The sequence below is a fragment of the Rhinatrema bivittatum genome, chromosome 3 (genome assembly GCF_901001135.1).
Source record: "Rhinatrema bivittatum chromosome 3, aRhiBiv1.1, whole genome shotgun sequence".
Classification (NCBI taxonomy): domain Eukaryota; kingdom Metazoa; phylum Chordata; class Amphibia; order Gymnophiona; family Rhinatrematidae; genus Rhinatrema; species Rhinatrema bivittatum.
Window position 1 is genome coordinate 200,288,005 of NC_042617.1, and position 17,809 is coordinate 200,305,813.

Consider the following 17,809-nt stretch of genomic DNA (forward strand, 5'->3'; position numbering starts at 1 on the left):
GCGTTTGGCTTCATATATTATCATTTTTGCAGAGACTGAGAAGCCATTATTCCTGTGATGTGTGATCCATTCTTTCATGTCCACGTCTAGCTGTGGCCACTTTGCAGCATGCCCACGAAAAGCGTACTTACTTTTATCTGCTTTTTGCAGCTAATCCCCCTGTTTCCTCCACTCCCTTATTTTTTCAGTTGGAGGTGGCCCAAAATGTTTCTTCGCTGCTCTGTTTCCATGTTCCTTAGCATATTTTACTACCTCCAGTTTAAAAGGAATTTTATATGTAGCCTTTTCTGCTTTGACATCTTTGTCTGTAGCACGAGACTGTGGTATTTTTCTGCAAGAAAATACAGTAATGAAAGAACTGTCAGTCTGCAGGAGGGAAATGCACTCATGCACGGCAAGCAGGTAGAGGCTGGAGCAGGCACGTGGGGCAGCTAAAGGAAAGCCTGCACCCGCCCACCGATCCTTCCAATAGCGCACCACTCCCTCCAACACGCAGTTGCTTCTTTCCCACTGGGTTCTAAGACAGCACAGAGGGGACAGCAGTGTCTGGGCGTAGCTGCGGGACGTGCTGGGAGAAGGGCGAGATTTGGGACTAAAAAGGAAAGTCTATTCTACAGAAACGCTGCCACCTCTCAAAAGCAAAAATGCCTCAGGGAGGAGTCAAAGACAAAAAATGAATATTAAAAATCTAAGATGGTCCTCCCTCATCATTCTTATTGTGTATTATAGGTCCACATAATACTGCCATAGCCAAACCATCGTCCCTGCAGAATTTCCCGACAGGTGTCAGGTTGGTCAACAAACTTCCAGTTTGCCAACATGGCTGGATCGATGCTGCTTTCCTATCATTGCATATCCGAGGTGTTGTGAGGCACACAGTCGTGCCTTCTACGGATGGGAAATGTACAGCCAGCCTTGGTGTGATTTACAGAATGCTACTGAAAAATGGATTTTCTTAGATCAATTTTAGGGGGCCTTGTTTTTTATTTTTGTTTTTCCTGGATTTTCTCTCAAAATGAGAAAAATCAGTTGGGAAATACCGTATTACCGTACTCATTTTCCAGGTACCAGTAAATATCAAAATACCTGTATATTTTGGTGCACAGAAGTCAGGACAGTAAAAAAAAATATTAAGCAGATTAATATTTTAATAAGCAAATTTATTGTAGAACTGAAAGAACACTTTATGGCTCTCACCCAATCCCCTTCTCCAATCCACCCACTCAGCAGCATCTCCGTCTCTACCTCCCCTCTGTATGCAAATCCCTCTCTCCCCTGCCAAGAATTTCCCTCTCTCTCACCCCTCATCCACAACGTAGCAGCATTCCCCCCACCTTACCAGCAGTGGCTCCAGGCTCTTGTGCTGCTCTTTGCCTTTTGTCCCTCCTTCGGCAGGATGCCTGCACCTGCTTGCTCTGGCTCCTGCGCTCTGTAGCGCTTCCGCTGGGGAGAGGGGGGGGAGGCAGGATCTGAAATGCCACGTTAGCAGCTGCCTTCCAGCGGTGGTGAAACCTCTCCCTTGGCGGTTAGCCCGGTTCAGGCATTAAAATAGAAAACTCACCATTTCGTCGCAAATTGGCTCCGTTTTCAGGTGGGGGACAGGCGCACAGCACGGCATACCAAACCGGGCATTAAACTAAAAAGCTCACCGTTTCGCCGCAAACCGGCTCCGTTTCAGGCGGGGGACGGGCACACAGCACGGCATGCCATACTGACTTGTCAATCACGGTAAGCCACGCTGCGTGCCTGTCCCCCGCCCGAAAACGGAGCCGATTTGTGGCGAAATGGTGAGCTCTTTTATTTTTAATGCCCTAACTGGGCTAACTGCCGAGTGAGAGGTTTCGTGAGGTCTGTGATGCTACATTCGCTCCATAAGACGCACAGACATTTCCCCCCCCCACACTTTTGGGGAAAAAAAGTGTGTCTTATGGAATGAAAAATTCGGTAATATGGATTCTGTGTAAGGTCTTTGTCAGCTCACTTTGGAATATGTGTTTTCGGCACTTACAAAAGAGCCAGATTTGCAAAAGGGGACAAAAGGCTTGTGTAGGATCAGGCCATCAGTTTTTAGTTTTAAACTGATTTTTTCCCTGAAACTACCAGGCGCTTGTAAAGGTACACATTGGTTTAAACTGTAATTTCATCTGAATTTCAAAAACAAAACCGTAGGCCCATGATTCTTTCCAGCAACTTCTCCCCTAGAAGACAAACAGTGGGGCATGGAGGTGAAGTGCTGGAGCAGCATGCACGTGTGGTGCAGCCACAAGCACATTCCCACGGTGGCAGAGGGAGACTTGGATCTATCACCAAAACTGGAAGGAAGGCCAGAGTAAATATTAAGGTTGTGTTGGCAGGATTCCCAGAGTTGGTGTTGGGAAGGAAGCCCAAAGCTGCCACTGGAGCTGATGAGAGGATGGGCAGAGGAAACTGTCCTGAGAGGATGGGAGAAGAGAAGGGGACACTGAGGTGTGATGAAAAGAAGATGCTGGGGGGGGGGGAGGGAGAGAAGGAAGATAAGATAAAACCAGGTGAGGCGGGGAGGAGAAATGCTAGGGAGAGGGGAAAAGTAGGAAGAATTGAGGATGTTGGGATTAGGTTATTCAGTCAGCAGGCTCTTTAATTTTAAAGTTGTATGGCTTTCTTCATAGTTTGGGGAAGTGTCTCTAGGATTCTAATCTGCTTAACTTTTACTGTCCTGGCTTCAGTCCATTAAAAACGCCAATATTTTTCCATTAATTGTTCTCATGTTTGTATTGAATAAACACTGATTTTACCAGGAAAATAAATGAACCATAAATTAAGGTCTCTCTATATATGCTAGATTGTCCAGATGGGGCTATTGACTTTAGGAAAACTGACTGGATGGGGACAACTATGCTGTATAAACATAGGAAGGGATCCTTACAGGGTGTCTATCCCAGAATCAACAAAAGGATTCTTGAGCTGAAATAGTAACTTAAATTACCATTCCAAATATTTCATAAGGTAATAAAAGATCTGCAGATAAGGACCTTTTGACCTTCCTAGTTTGCTCAGTTTTGCCTGCTTACTGTCCTGCCACAATTTAATCTGTCGTTACTCCCTATTACCATCTCCCTATCACTAACGTCTCCTCTATTTGTCCTATGCATGTTTGTATTTTGCTATTGTTGGCTCTGTACCTCTGCTGGCAGTCTGTTCAGGTGTCTGCATCCCTTTGGTGAAAGTTTCTCATGGGTAAAAGGGTGGTCTCCAGCTGTAGGGGGTGGTATGGATACAGGTGGCAAATACAATTGCAGTATGGTGGCAAGAGGAAATTGCCAAACTGACCTTGCTTCTGCAATGCATTTTCACCTTCCTCTGAATCTCTAAGTCTAGATGATAGATGACAGACTGGTTTTCCGACCTGACTGTGGCCTCCATTCTGTGCATGATTGTAAAGCATTTATAGTAAATGATTCATGCTAGACCCAGCCTTTCCTTCTCATCCAGCCAAACTAGGCTAAATGCATGTGTTATGCTTCCTAGCCAGCAAATGGAGACAAATGGCTTGACATGACCCTTTATGGGGACCTGTGCCGTACTTAGCCTACCAGTATTCTGTCTCAGCACATGGTAGGCAAGTATTCCATTCTGACTGAAGCCTTGTTTAGGCCAGGTGAAGAAGACTGGTGTGGATTGGGCTACCCCTGGGGTGATAGGTTTTTTTTAGATTTTCTCCCCTGATTAAGAATAGCTTATCGACCAGGGGGCTTTTAGTGGCTTGGAACAGGGCATAAGGACTTGCCATTTATTCACAACAAGAACTTAAGATAGACCATCTGTCCCAAGGAAGAGATGTACATAACACAATTTGTCTTATGAAGCGTCAAGTCTGCAGTGGAACACTACCCTGTGGGAGCATGTGTTACTTAACAAACATGGTTTATTTGGCAGAAGTGATCACAAGGACATGATGGATGAAGTAGATCAACAGTCTGCTTATTCACAATGTAAGTTTTTTATTTTCTGCAACTGTTCTTTATATGTTGTGATTTTCCTCTGAAGGCAAGCAGTTCATTGAGGTCCTACAAGTGGGTCACGTGACTGTCAAACTGACATCTGTACTAGCTTTCCAGCAAGACGTAAAGATCTTTATCGTACATGCACAGGAGATATCACAATGCTACAGCCCTTTTCCCCTCTGTTTTCATCTGCTGGCGTTGGCACACATGAGCTTAGCAGCCCTGATGTATGCACTGCTTCTCTTCAAAAAGAAAGCCTTGTCATAGGTTTTGTTTAATTCTTTGTTCTGCCAGCATGGATCTTTTCTTTCATTGTTGCAGGTTCATAGGCTGTATCAATCATTTTATTCAGGTTTTTTGGTTATCTAACCTGACCTTTTTTTTTTTTGCAATCAATGTCACAGTGGCTTAATGTTCTGCCCTAAGTGCAAATGGAAGATGTTAATCAGACTATTATAAAGTTGCTATGGGGTACATTTTTAAACCTGCATACGGGTGCACATGTGTGCGCGCTACCTGGTGCACACACATGTACGCCTGATTTTATAACATGCGCTCACATGTTATAAAATCGGAGTTCGGCGCACACAAGGGGGTGCACAATTGTGCACCTTGCGCGCACCGAGCCTCGCTGCCTTCTCCCTTTCCCTCCCAAGCCGCTCTGAAATCGGAGCAGCCTCGGAGGGAACTTTCCTATCCCCCCACCCCACCTTCCCCTACCTCCCCTGCCCTTCCCCCTTACCTTTCTCTTCTTTTTTTTTTTATTTCAAGACTAACTTCAGCCCTGGGGCTGAAGTAAGTTGCGCACGCTGGCCAACTGCCGGCGCGCGATCCCCGGCACAGCATGGGGGGGGTTACGCGTCGCCGGGCCTTTATAAAATAGGCCTGGTGCATGTAAACCCCCTCCGCCACACGCGCATAAATCCTCTGGATGTTCGCACGAAGGACTTTTAAAATCTGGCCCATAGTGTTTAGGGAAAGACTACAACACTTCAGGATACAATATCTACACATAAATGTCACCTTAAGCAGTTTGGACGTCACCTATTTTATCAAAAACAAATCCAGTTTGCATGTAGCTGCACTTAAGGCTCAGTATAGACCATGAAGCCACATTTGTCTGGTGCAAAGACTGGGCTGTTGACCTCTTTGGCAGCACATGAGAATGGGCTCAGGAGCAAATATGAGGGCTCTGGATGCTAGAGTGTGAAACCAGAAACTTGTTGAGCAGGAGCTCTAAAGCATCAGGCCACTATTTTGGCTCCAAGAGCATAAAAGTGCAGAAAATTTGGCACTCTCCTAAATTGAGCCTGGAGGTGACCTCAGCCTTCCATGCTAAAGTTTGTCTTCAGAGCTCCAGACAAGAACCTATGGCACAATGGGGTAGATTTTAAAAGGGTTACGCGCATACGTTATGCGCGTAACCCTTTCAAACTCCCCCTGAGCATGCCCCGGGACACGCGTAAGTCCTGGGGCTTTCCTGTGGGGGGGGGGGGGGGGTGTCGCAGCGGCGCAACATTCAGGGGTGTTCCGGGGGCATGGCCATGGGCGTGGTTCCGGCCCGGGGGCATTTCGTGGGCGAGGCCTCCGCATTCGCTCCCAGCCCGGGGAATTGCGCGGCGGCCCCAGGCAGGCGTAACTTTTGCGATAAAGGTAGGGGGGTGGGGGGAGGCCGAAGGAAAGTTCCCTCCGAGGCCGCTTCGATTTTGGCACGGCCTCGGAGGGAACTTTCCTTCGGCCTGTACAGGTCATACAGCCCAAGTGCTTCTGGCACTCCTAACCATTCTCCAATAGGCTGACGAATTCTACTTGGCTTTGAGGGAGAAATTAGTCGAATTCCTAGGCTCTTTCCAAGATTTCGGAACGGCCTCTGAGGGAACGGGCAGTGTGCGCAGGGCTCTGCCCGAGCAAGGTGCACAAATGTGCACCCCCTTGCGCGCGCCGAACCCGGATTTTATAAGATACGTGTGTTCTTTGGTGCTTGGAAGACAGCTAAGACAAGCTTATAAAATCATGAGTGTGGAGAAACAAATGACTGATTACTCTTTCAAATATTAAAACAAGGGGGTGCATTCATCAAATGTAACCAGCAGATTTAAAATGTCATAGTACTTTTTCCCCTTTCTGCACAATCAAGCTGTGGAATCTGTTGCCAGATGTGCTCTAGGCACCTAATTTGGCAGGTTTTAAGATTTGAACAAGTTCTGGAAGACCATAAACATGAGCTAGGTAGACAAGGGAAAGCCATGGTGATTTCTGGCAGTGGGAACTATGAATAGAACTCCTTTCTGGGATCTGCTGGGTACTTGTAACCCAGATTGGCCACAGCTGGACGGATGCTGGACTTTGATGGCTCTTGGCCTGACCCAGCATGGCATTACCTATTCTTATGGTTTATAGGCATCAAGGAAAATGTGCAGGAAAGGCTCATGGATGTGCTGTGCGGTGAGGGTAACTGCTTTGGAGAGAAGGACAGACGGCTCATCGTGAGACTACAGCATGTTTCAAACTCAAACCACCCACATCGGAGGTTCTGCAGTGGACTGCCTCATAAGCCGTTTTTTTATGCAAAAGCAACATCCCAGCCCTTGCCAACAGAGAAGCAGTCAACCACAAAGCCACCCAGCCAAAAAGGGATAGTTGGTTTTCAGGCTCAGTGCAGATGACCTCTCTGTAGGAAGGAGTCTGAGATTTTTCATAAACGGTTGGCCTTTTGTAACCTGAGACAATTAGGTCCTTTTGAAAAACGAACAATTACAGATTATATCATTGGGAGGTCCTCTAGATTGCCATCATCCCCCCCCCCCAAACACACACACACTGTGGATTTTATACTATAGTTCCCCCATCCTCTCTATGTCCAATAATTATGGATTTCATACCATATACTTTTTTTTTTTTTCAGGAATTTTTTCATAATCCTTAAAATCCAAGATTATGCTTGGTATTGTAATTGCCTTTCAGAGCAAGGAAAACTTTTTTTTTTTCCATAATCGTACAGGAGGCATGCATGCAGGGTACATCCAGCTTGCAGGAAGTATCTCAGATTTGTACTGGGAAATAGCACCTCCAGTATCATGTGCTATCTTGGGTCTAGCAGCAGATCCAAAAATGGTTATAAAATATGTTGACATTTCTGTGCAAAGCAGGAGCTCATGTGTTTCCCTATTTGACATTTGACTGGACAAGAGTACATCTCAAAAAGGAACAAATGAATCCATATGGAGCATCATTTAGGTGCTGCAATCACTAGGGTTTGTCAAACTACCCCAAATCCCATTTGACCTGGACTCTGCTAAAAACAACTCTGGACACATTTTCTCTTCCTTACAATACAGTCATAGGAGCCAACTTCAACATGAATGGTGGTGCTAGACTCCCCAAATTTGACCATCCCTGGTCACAGTGGATGAGTCCGCTCAATACGGGGGGGGCATTTAAGCACCCACTGAACTGGCATCTGTTGTGACTGAGGTTTGTGGCTTCCATGGTTCATGTCGCACTTGTAGCATGTTTGCATATGAAAAAATGCAAAACACTGTATAGTCAAACTTGTATATGGGAAACAGTATTTTCTCTTGGCGAGATGATCCAATCTTTATGGAATTGCAGGCACTTCTAAACATGCTAAATGCTTCCAAAAAATTAGGTGGGCAAGAAAACTGTCCTTGTCCAAATACCCAGAGGTCTGAAAGAACAGATTCCATCCCCTTGTTAGTCTGTAAAGGGGTAGAACTGAGCCATTGCTCACGCTAAGCCACATACCTGGCAAGAAAACCTCCTGTGATATTAAAGTCTGGACCCTTGCATGTGGTTGCTGAACTAGGATATAGTGAACAGGACTGAGTGGGACACATCTGAAATGTCTGTAATAACAAGAACATGAGTTTCCTGCTCCAGGAGATGAAAAAGCAGACACACGGCCAGGGCCAGTGCAAGGATATTAGGTGCCCTAGGCAAGATTTCTGCCTTGCGCCCTCCCCTCCCCCAAGTCCAGGCCCTGGCTCTGACATTTACTCAGACAGGCTCCCTCTCTTATACACTTAGGTTCTTTGTCAAATTCACACAAATCCTTACCCAGGCAGGCTCCCTCCCTCTGTCACTAACACCATTGCTCTCTCATACACACACAATCCCTCTCACACACACACACAGACTCCACTCATAGTCCACGAGACTCTGCTTCTCTTGGCCACGTGGCCTGCTGAGTGTCTGCTTTTCTCAGTCGTATGCAGGATAGGTGCTGCTCATGGCCTGCTGATTCTCTACTCTTGGCCGTGAGTGGGATTGGCTCCATTTGCAGCCCCACATGGTTACTCTTTGCCACCCCTTAATGCCTGGCACCCTAGGCAACCGCCTATTTTGCCTATTGGGATGCACCGGCCTTTCACATGGGAGATTCTTTTTTTTTGGCGGGGGGGGGGGGGGGGTAAGGTCTTCAGTACATATTCTCATTCCTCCGGTCAAAAATCTTTACTTAAATTGAACAGATATTCATAGCTGCTTTTTGGCCAAGGCAGATCTGGTATCTGCTCCCATGGGACCTATTCCTAAAGAAACCAATCAAGTTGGGATGTTGGCCAACCCTGATTGTTGATCAGTATTCAGTCTGACCCTCACAGCCTAGGTGCTGAGATGTCATAAACTCCTTTTGTTTAGAAAGGAGTCTGAATTCTTATGGCTTTAAATGGAGGTTTGTAGCCTGGATCTAGGACCTTGCTCTTGTACCATTCTCTTGTCCCACACAAACTACTTGAATATCTAACTTAGAAACATAGAAATGACGGCAGAAGAAGACCAAACGGCCCATCCAGTCTGCCCAGCAAGCTATGCACTTTATCCATTTTTTTTATTTCCCTTTTTCTCTCTCCCACCTGTTACTATTGGCTTCCAGTACCCTCCAGCCCTAATTTCCCTCCACCCCATCACCAATGTAGAGAGCAGCGCCGTATCTGCATCCAAGTGAACATCCAGCTCAATTAGGGGTAGCAACTGCTGTAACAAGCAGGCCACACCCCTGCCCCATACTCTTATCCATCTCTGGTTTTTTTTGTTTGTTTTTTTTGTTTTTTGTTTTTTTGGAGATGGCAGCCCTCCATCCTTCCACTCCGTGAAGGTGGAACTCCAACCACTGGCATCCCGCTCCGTGAATGCCTCTGTGGCTACTGCCGCTCCGTGCAGTGTTTTGCTGCCTCCTCTTTATTCACGCCCTGTAGACTTGATGGATCCACAGTGTTTATCCCACGCCCCTTTGAAGTCTGTTGGTGATATGTGCACTTGCAGTGATCCTAATATATAGGATATACTATTTCTGTACAGCCTGCAGTCAGATTTATGTACAGCTCGCTTCAATTCAACCCCTCCCCCCCCCACCACCAAGCTTCCTGCAGTAGCATGGGACATAAAATTGGTTCTCTCCCAGCTTATTAAACCCTTATTTGAGCTTCTGAATCCTTATGGTCAAATTCATCATAGGTTGACTATTTGGTAGCACTTCAGGTCCTAGTGACAAAACTTCATCACAAAAAGTTGGATTGGTACATCCCAAGTTCTTGCATAATGTGTTAGAAAATATCTAACAGGGTTATTCATCAAATCGCGCTAAGGTGTTATTGCGGGTGTTAGGGCCCTAGTGCCCGCGATAACGCCCATGATAAACGCTTTGGGGTAGATTTTACAAAGTTACGCGCACGCGTACTTTTGTTCGCACACCAGGCGCAAACAAGAGTATGCAGGATTTTAATAGATACGCGTGTATCCATTAAAATCCAGGGTTGGTGCACGCAAGGCTGCCCAAAATTGGCAGCCTGCACGCGCTGAGCCGCGCAGCCTGCCTCCATTCCCTCCGCCTCCCCCCACCTAACCCACCCCCCCAGCCCTATCTAAACTCCCCCCCTACATTTATTCCAGAAGTTATGCCTGCTCGAAGCAGGCATAACTCGTGCGCGCCGGCTGCGTGATTCCCTGGCCCGGTAGCTGTTTCGGAGGCCTTGGCCCCGCCGCCAGATGACGCGCCGCCGCGACACGCCCCCCAGGAAAGCCCCAGGACTTACGCGCGTCCCGGGGCTTGCGCGCGCCGCCGAGCCTACTCCACATAGGCTTGGCGCGCGCAAGGGGAACTTCGGGCAGGTTTTCGGGGGTAACGCGCATATCTTACGCGCATACCCCTTTGAAAATCTGGCCCATTGTGAGATGGTTATGCAAATTTTGAAAATTTAGTCAAAAGGGAAGAGTTTAGGTAGAGTTTATGAAAATGAGGGGTGTTTAACATTGCATGCGATAGCATAATACACGTTATCGCACATTTTAATGCCATAAATAACTACACCTTGTTTCCTGGCATAATGCTGTGCGATATGCCCGAAACGGGATTTGTGATAAATATATCAAATCCCATTTCGAGAGAGAGCTTCTGGGGTGGCACAAATATAAGTCAACTTTTTATACCACTGTAGGAGAGTCAACTAGTAATGTGAGGTGAGGTGCTCTAGGGTTTGGGGGAGGGGGGGAAATTTTATGTGCAGTCAGAGGTACGAACACAGTACACATCAGTGAAGATTTGATGTGATGTGGAGTGAGGAAAGATACACAAATACGAGATGTGTACAGTGTACTCTCAACCTAGTTGCTATCAAACTAGGATGAAAGTACAATGTACACATCTCATCTTTGTGTACCTTTCTTCACTCCAAATCACATCAAATCTTCACTGATGTGTACTGTACTGTTCATACCTCTGATTGTGCATGTAAAACTGCCCCCCAAAACCAAGACCACCACCAAAACATCACCTCACGTTACTAGTTGACCCTCCTACAGTGGTATAAATAGTTGGCTAATATGAGAGCCTTAAAGTCTTTTTTTTTTTTTTTTTTCACGGGCACCATGCATGTGAAATTTATAGCAAAATGATGAATCTAGGTCTCAATCTTTTTTTCTAACATTTTGACACCACATCTCCATAAAGGTCAGCAAGCCACTGTTTGGGCTGCAAAAACTGTCTTCTACATGAGAGTGGACTGAAACACAGAATGTCCACTTAACTTATTTTTTTTGTTTCTTTTGACCCAAATAAACTTGGGATTGTTGTGGCAAACTAACATTTCTAATTGCAGCTATGTCCTGGCAGGCCTGACCTTAGGGGGCCATAGTGAGTTATCTGACTAAAATATACCTCCACTGAGGATATTTGAAGGCTGTAGCTTGGAGTTCAGTCTACATGTTCACATCTCACTACAGGGCTTCAGGCAGGATGTTTCAACTCTGTTCTGCATTGTTTTTGAAGGCTAGAGTCCACTTCCATGACCCCAAGGGTCCATATTTTGGCTTCTTTCATGTTACGAAAATTGTGGAAAAAAACCCAGAAAGATGTTTACCCAGCAAAAGGTTTGCTGCCTGTAATTTTGGCTGTTCCCCCTGTTTTGCTAATTGTTTTTATCATATGCAGTTAACGGTTCGGTCTGGGATTCACATTTGTGAATTTGGCCTGCTTGACTGAATCATTTTCTCCTGCCAGTTATTTGATATACCTTAGCTTCCCATCCAGATACCAGCCAGGTTTCTACCTCCTTAAGTGGATACTCCGTGATGTGAATGCTGCTCATTGCTTCTGTATCTGAGAATAACCCTTAAGGAATCTTGCTTATGTGACTTGGGTGAACTGCTTGTCTTTCTAGAAAGCAAAGTGACTTACCTGTAAAAGTTGTTTTGTTTTGAAGATCAGCAGTTAGTCACAAACTATCCCTCCTCTCTTTGGAAAAGCTGTTCCCCAGTTATCAGAACTGAATGGGAGCAGTGGTATCATGGCAATGCTGGAACTTCACACATACAGTGAAGGTCTCTAGATCTTTCCAGAAAGTTCTGAAATACATGTCATTTTGCTTTGTGGTCGTGACCCACTTATGTGCCTGAATTGCCTTCAGAGAACACTCGTTACAAGTAAGCTTGCTTTATTGGGCCAGCATAATGTATAAGCTCTTCTGTATTAAGTACACTGTAAAACTGGTCTGTTTGTAGACCATCTGGAATATGCAATACTCCATTTTCATTCTGAGAAGGCGCTATTAAACTTTTATTGTTTCTGAAAACTCTATAAAAATGGGGCATGCTGACTTAAGGGCTAAACTACTGCAATTCCTTTTTTGGTGAAAGTTAAATTTTGATGACTTAATTACAAATCTCAGTATTTACTTCTGGTGTTAGCTTAACAGTAGTCCCAGCCTTTAGTCTATTTCAGGCTTTTTACAGATTATGAAATCTTCATAATTTAACATTTCTGCAGAGCATCTGTATCCTTACTGAATTTTGTTCCTTCAGTAGGTAGCTGGCTTATTCCTGGAACTGGATCACTTTGCCCTCCTACTCCCCACCCTCAGTTTGGAGCCCCTCTTCCACTTTCATCTCCCCACAGCTGTGACAGATATTCATCACTGAGGAATCACCGCTCTGCCCCCTATCCTAATCCATATTCTAACAGAAACAATTCTCCCAGTAAGTATTCATCCTATCAAGTGTGGTATTGCTGTGTGCATAGCTTAGTGGGAACAGTGCTTGAGCACTGTAAGATACACGAGTAAGAGTAAGGATTAACATACATATGCCTGTAGTAAGGCATTCACTTACTAAATCTTGTTAAAATTGCACTGAATGGGTTGCTTGTAATAAACTCAGTGGGGCTTATTTACTAATGCTCATTAGAAAATATATCTGAGTTTAGCTGACTTGCAAAGCTAATAGCTTTAAGAGTATTGCCCTAAGATTGTTCTACATATTCATCTCTGGGACACTTCCTTTGTATTTCCTTAATATGAATGTTGCCACTTTAGAATTTTGTCTCCACGTTGCTGATACTGTTATGCAATCTTCCCCTGTATCGTTCTAAGACTTCAGGGTCCTTATGAAATCACAATTAGCAGAGCAAAGTAAAATACCTAAAGTACCTGAATGTAATCTGCTTTGAAGGGCCTGAAAAACAGAGTTAAAGCTTGCTTTCTTAAGGTGTAGCATCCTCAAAGATCCCCTGGCCTTGGTATTCATAAAAGGGCACTGAAAGAGTGTTAGAATTTTGAGTGATGCATGGATGAATGTCTATTGTTCTATGCTAATTTTTCTTTAAGAATGCAGAAATAACTTTAGATATTAGAGTTTGGTTTTTGTTAGGTATATATTCAACTCTGAAACTAGCCATATCAAATTCCTCCTAGCTTTCTCTTTGCTTTCTTGCTACATAAGCACTATAAAGTCAGATGTCAATATTCAAAAGCCATTTAGACAGAACTCACAAGTAATCAAGCTAAATGGCATGCATAAGATATTTAGCCACTTATTTGGTTAGAATCTATCCAGCTAAGAGGCATTTGGGGGGGTTCCAGGGAAGGGTCTAGCTTTCTGGCTAACTTACCTTTATTTCAGATATTTATCTTGCTAACAGGTCTATCCAGTACCGAGCGGTAGGAAGAGCTGCGTTAGTGCCTACGGCACCCGCGGTTACCGCCCGCACAGTGCAGCTCACCTACCGCTCGATCCTGAACTCTAATTGCATGCAAATGCATGCCGCAGCTAATAAGTGCCCGTGAAGCGTTAGGCCCGCGCAACCCATTTTACTGGATAGAGCGCCTATACAGTATCCTGGGTGCGCGGGCCTAACGCTTCACGCCACGCTGGTATCTGTCATTTCAAATGTCATTTGAAATGACAGATACCAGGAAGCGAAAAAACCAAAAGCAAAAAGTAAGTCGCTTCGCCGCTTCACTCTTCCCTTCTCCCGGAGCAGGGCGCGAAAAGCAGCCTTGCTCCGGGAGGAGGGAAGCGGCGAAGCGACTTACTTCTTGCTTTTGGTTTTTTTGCTTCGCCGCTGTCAGTGTCCCCCCTCCTCTCGGAGCAGGGCGCGAAAAGCAGCCTTGCTCCGGGAGGAGGGGGGACACTGACAGCGCAGAAGCAACGGCGAAGATAGCGCAGAAGGAATGGCGAAGCGACTTTTCGTTTTTTTTTTTGCTTCACCGCTGTCAGTGTCCCCCCCTCCTCTCGGAGCAGGGCGCGAAAAGCAGCCTTGCTCCGGGAGGAGGGGGGACACTGACAGCGCAGAAGCAACGGCGAAGACAGCGCAGAAGCAACGGCGAAGCGACTTTTCTTTTTTTTTTTGCTTCGCCACTGTCAGTGTGCCCCTTCCTCTCGGAGCAAGGCTGCTTTTTGCGCCCTGCTCCGAGAGGAGGGGGCACACTGACAGCGGCGAAGCAACTTACTTTTCTGAAGCCATCATCAGGAACACATGCGATCGTAGCTCCTCCCGACGAAGATGGCCGCCTGCACGGGGAAAGCGTGCAATTGGCGCTGAAGACGTGACGTCACGACGTCATGTCTTGAGTGGCCAATTGTACGCTTCCCCCGTGCAGGCGGCCATCTTTGTCTTCGTCGGGAGGAGCTACGATCGCATGTGTTCCTGATGATGGCTTCAGAAAAGTAAGTTGCTTCGCCGCTGTCAGTGTGCCCCCTCCTCTCGGAGCAGGGCGCAAAAAGCAGCCTTGCTCCGAGAGGAAGGGGCACACTGACAGCGGCGAAGCTTCTGCGCTGTCTTCGCCGTTGCCTCTGCGCTGTCAGTGTCCCCCCTCCTCCCGGAGCAAGGCTGCTTTTCGCGCCCTGCTCCGAGAGGAGGGGGGACACTGACAGCGGTGAAGCAAAAAAAAAACCGAAAAGTCGCTTCGCCGTTGCTTCTGCGCTGTCTTCGCCGTTGCTTCTGCACTGTCAGTGTCCCCCCTCCTCCCGGAGCAAGGCTGCTTTTCGCGCCCTGCTCCGAGAGGAGGGGGGGGACACTGACAGCGGCGAAGCAAAAAAAAAACCGAAAAGTCGCTTTGCCGTTGCAGTCTCCGTGGCAGCCCCAGTCCGGACATCGGAGGGGAGCTGCAACGTTTTTTTCGCTTTTTTTTGGCTTCGGGAGCAGGGGAAAGGACTGGGGCTGCCACGGAGACCGGCACCCATGATCGCGGCCGGGGCAGGTGAGCGGGGGCTGGGGGGAAAGCTTGCCATCTACCCTTACCCCTGCCTCTACCGCAGGGGTCAGGGTAGGCGGTAAGTTTGCAGGTTAAACGCGCGACAAAACGGCAAGGAAAACTAGCGATAGTCGGGGCGCGGGTTACGGGATGCTAGGGAATAGCTAATTGGCTCGTTTGCATGCAATATCGAGCTAATTCGCTCATTTGCATGCAATATACATGCCGCGGGCGGAAGGGGTTGCCCGGGGAATTTAGGACGCGGTAGGAGTAGGTTAAAGGGAATTCGGGATCGCAGGAAGGGCTAACGCGGCCGGAACGTGAGTTAAAAGCGGCTTAGGAGCAGGGTAAACGCGGCCGCACTTTACAGGATAGGCCTGTAAATTAGCCAGTTAAATTTAGACCTGCTTCAGAGCAGATCTGAAGTTATCCGCCCTTCAAAAGATATCCAGATAAGTAGTGCTGTCAAAAGAAAAAAAAGCACCTTGCCCACAAAGTTTAAAAGAGGCCCTGTCAGGCTGCGTACCATCTACCTCCATCCCCTTTTTTACATTTTATAAAAATATGTTGGTCTGCTGTTTTCCACCCTCCCCATTCCCTGGTTCTCTCATTAATATAAAGTATGGCTGCTGCTGCTGGGCCCTCCCCCACCTTCTCAATCTAAATATTCTCAGTGCTGCATCCCCAAATACTGAAAATCTGTCAGGAGCGGGCTCTGAATGTAACTGCTCCCTGTGATCTTCAGGGCAGCCCTCTGCCATAGACTATACTGGCAGTGTGACCCTCGGTTTATGCTTCTCGTGCTAGTAAGGTCCGGACCTCTCCCACTGGAAGTGCAAACTGGGTAGCTTAGGCTTCCTGAGCTGTCTATGGCAGAAGCTGGGGGGGATGCTGAGCATATTTACAACTGGCAGGGAAGGGCTTAGTGGCAGCATCACTTTATATTAGTGAGAACCAGGGAAAGGTCGCGGGGGATGGGGGCAGTTGGTCCCAGCATATTGGGGTAGGGGATATACAGCCAGACAGGGCCTATTTTAAACTTTCTGTACAAGGTTGCAAATTGGGCCACATGAAGATATCCGGATAAGTAACAAGTTATTTAGCCATGCAAGACCAGATAACAAAAAAAACCCAAACAACAAAATAACTATCTTCGAACATAGCCAGTTAGGCTTCTTAGTTATCTGGCTACACATATCCGGATAAGTTTAGTCCAGTATATTTAGTGGAATAAACATACCCTTGAATATACAGGACAAGTTATTTGGCTGACTTTAGCTAGATAGCTTGTCCGTTAAACAGCCTACTGAATATTGGCTTCAAAGTGGTCATCTTTACCTAACTGGCTCCTCTACACGGTTGAGAATGGCACTTGAATGGACTAGGCACATCAGTGTTTGGGGGCACTCAAGGAGTAAGGTTTTGAGCAAGTTAGAAATTTTATTGGGAAATTCAGCACTTTTTCTCTGCTAGAGTTGGCTAAAGCGGTTTCTTTAAATGAGTGATCCTTGTATAAATGAATAAACTAAGGCCCTTCAGAAGAGTTTTAAAGAAGTGGGATCTTGTAGCGTCAATCAAAACCAAGTTTCCTGTGATTCCATGGCAAAGGCTGCCAAAGATGGCGCCTGAGGCAGGATTTCCTGTCTTCCCCACTGCGCTCCCGAATCATAGGAAACCAACAACCTGGTAGCCGGCCACAAGAGGATGCAGAGTGCAGGGGGGGGGGGGGTGTTCATGAAGCCACTACTCTTTCCACCTGCCCCACTCCATCCTGCTGAGCTGTGGCCCACTGATGGCTGCTAGCAAAACTTGTGCCTGTAGGGTTGACTTGGGAGTCTGGCCCAGTTTGCATAAAGCATTGCAGGGGGAGGTGGAACGAGGGCGTGCATCTGTGAGAATCCAGCCAGTGGGAAAGAGCTGGGCGGGGGAGGTAAGGGGGAAGGATGAATACAAATTTTGCATACAAACGACTCTGTATGCATGCTAGTCTAAAGTTTTGCATCTCAAATTCATGGGAATTTCCCTTTAACCCTGATTCTGCTATAAAATCCTATGTTTATGATTTGTCTCTTTAGAGTCAAAGTTTCTTTAAAGAGCGGCTTATGTATGAAGAGCCAGAGATCAATATTTTCCCAGATCTGGCAGGAAGTATTTAGAACAGGCAGATGTTGGGTTCTGTATGGAATAATTTTGTATAGTTTGAAGGAACTATTTTTGTATCCTGCAGTTTCTTCTCTCTGCTAGATATTTTTTCCAAGATTGATCAAGCCAGGACTTTCTGGATAATGAGTTAGTCTGGGGAGACGTAGAGGAGGCAAATGAAAATTTGTGTTGGGCTACCTGAATTTTTTTCCCCATCTTCCTTTGTCTATATCAACAAGTAGTGGTATTAAAATATTTTAATGCTTGACATTTGATCTGAATCTGTTTGACTTTTCATTTGTCAAAAACCGAGTGGGAACTTTATTCAACTTTGCTCCTCTTGTAGTGAGGAGATATTTAAAATTGAACTAAAAAAAACTATAATCAAATGCAAGTCATTGATATTTAGTCATTTTATACAACTGCAGAAAGCCCTATTTGTAACATAATAAATGACTGCAGAAACGACCCAAGTGGTCCATCCAGTCTGCCTAGCAAGCTTTATTCTTTTAATCTATTTTTATTCCCTATAGGGCGGATTTTCAGAGCCCTGCTCGCGTAAATCCGCCCAAAACCGGGCGGATTTACGCGAGCAGGGCCCTGCGCGCCGGGAAGCCTATTTTACATAGGCCTCCCGGCCCGCGCAGAGCCCCGGGACTCGCGTACGTCCCGGGGTTCTCGGAGGGGGGCGTGTCGGGG

The 17,809-nt window shown here is 46.4% G+C and overlaps 1 protein-coding gene across 1 annotated transcript in view; it reads left to right on the forward strand.

Moving 5' to 3' along the window:
- The first annotated feature begins 2,173 nt into the window (after positions 1-2,173).
- LOC115088538 (T-box transcription factor T-like) overlaps positions 2,174-17,809 on the forward strand; it is a 32,184-nt gene continuing 16,548 nt past the window's right edge. The window contains exons 1-3 of the mRNA XM_029596798.1: positions 2,174-2,466; positions 3,916-3,971; positions 12,300-12,473. Coding sequence (XP_029452658.1) covers positions 2,174-2,466; positions 3,916-3,971; positions 12,300-12,473 — 523 coding nt within the window. The remainder of the gene's footprint in view (positions 2,467-3,915; positions 3,972-12,299; positions 12,474-17,809) is intronic.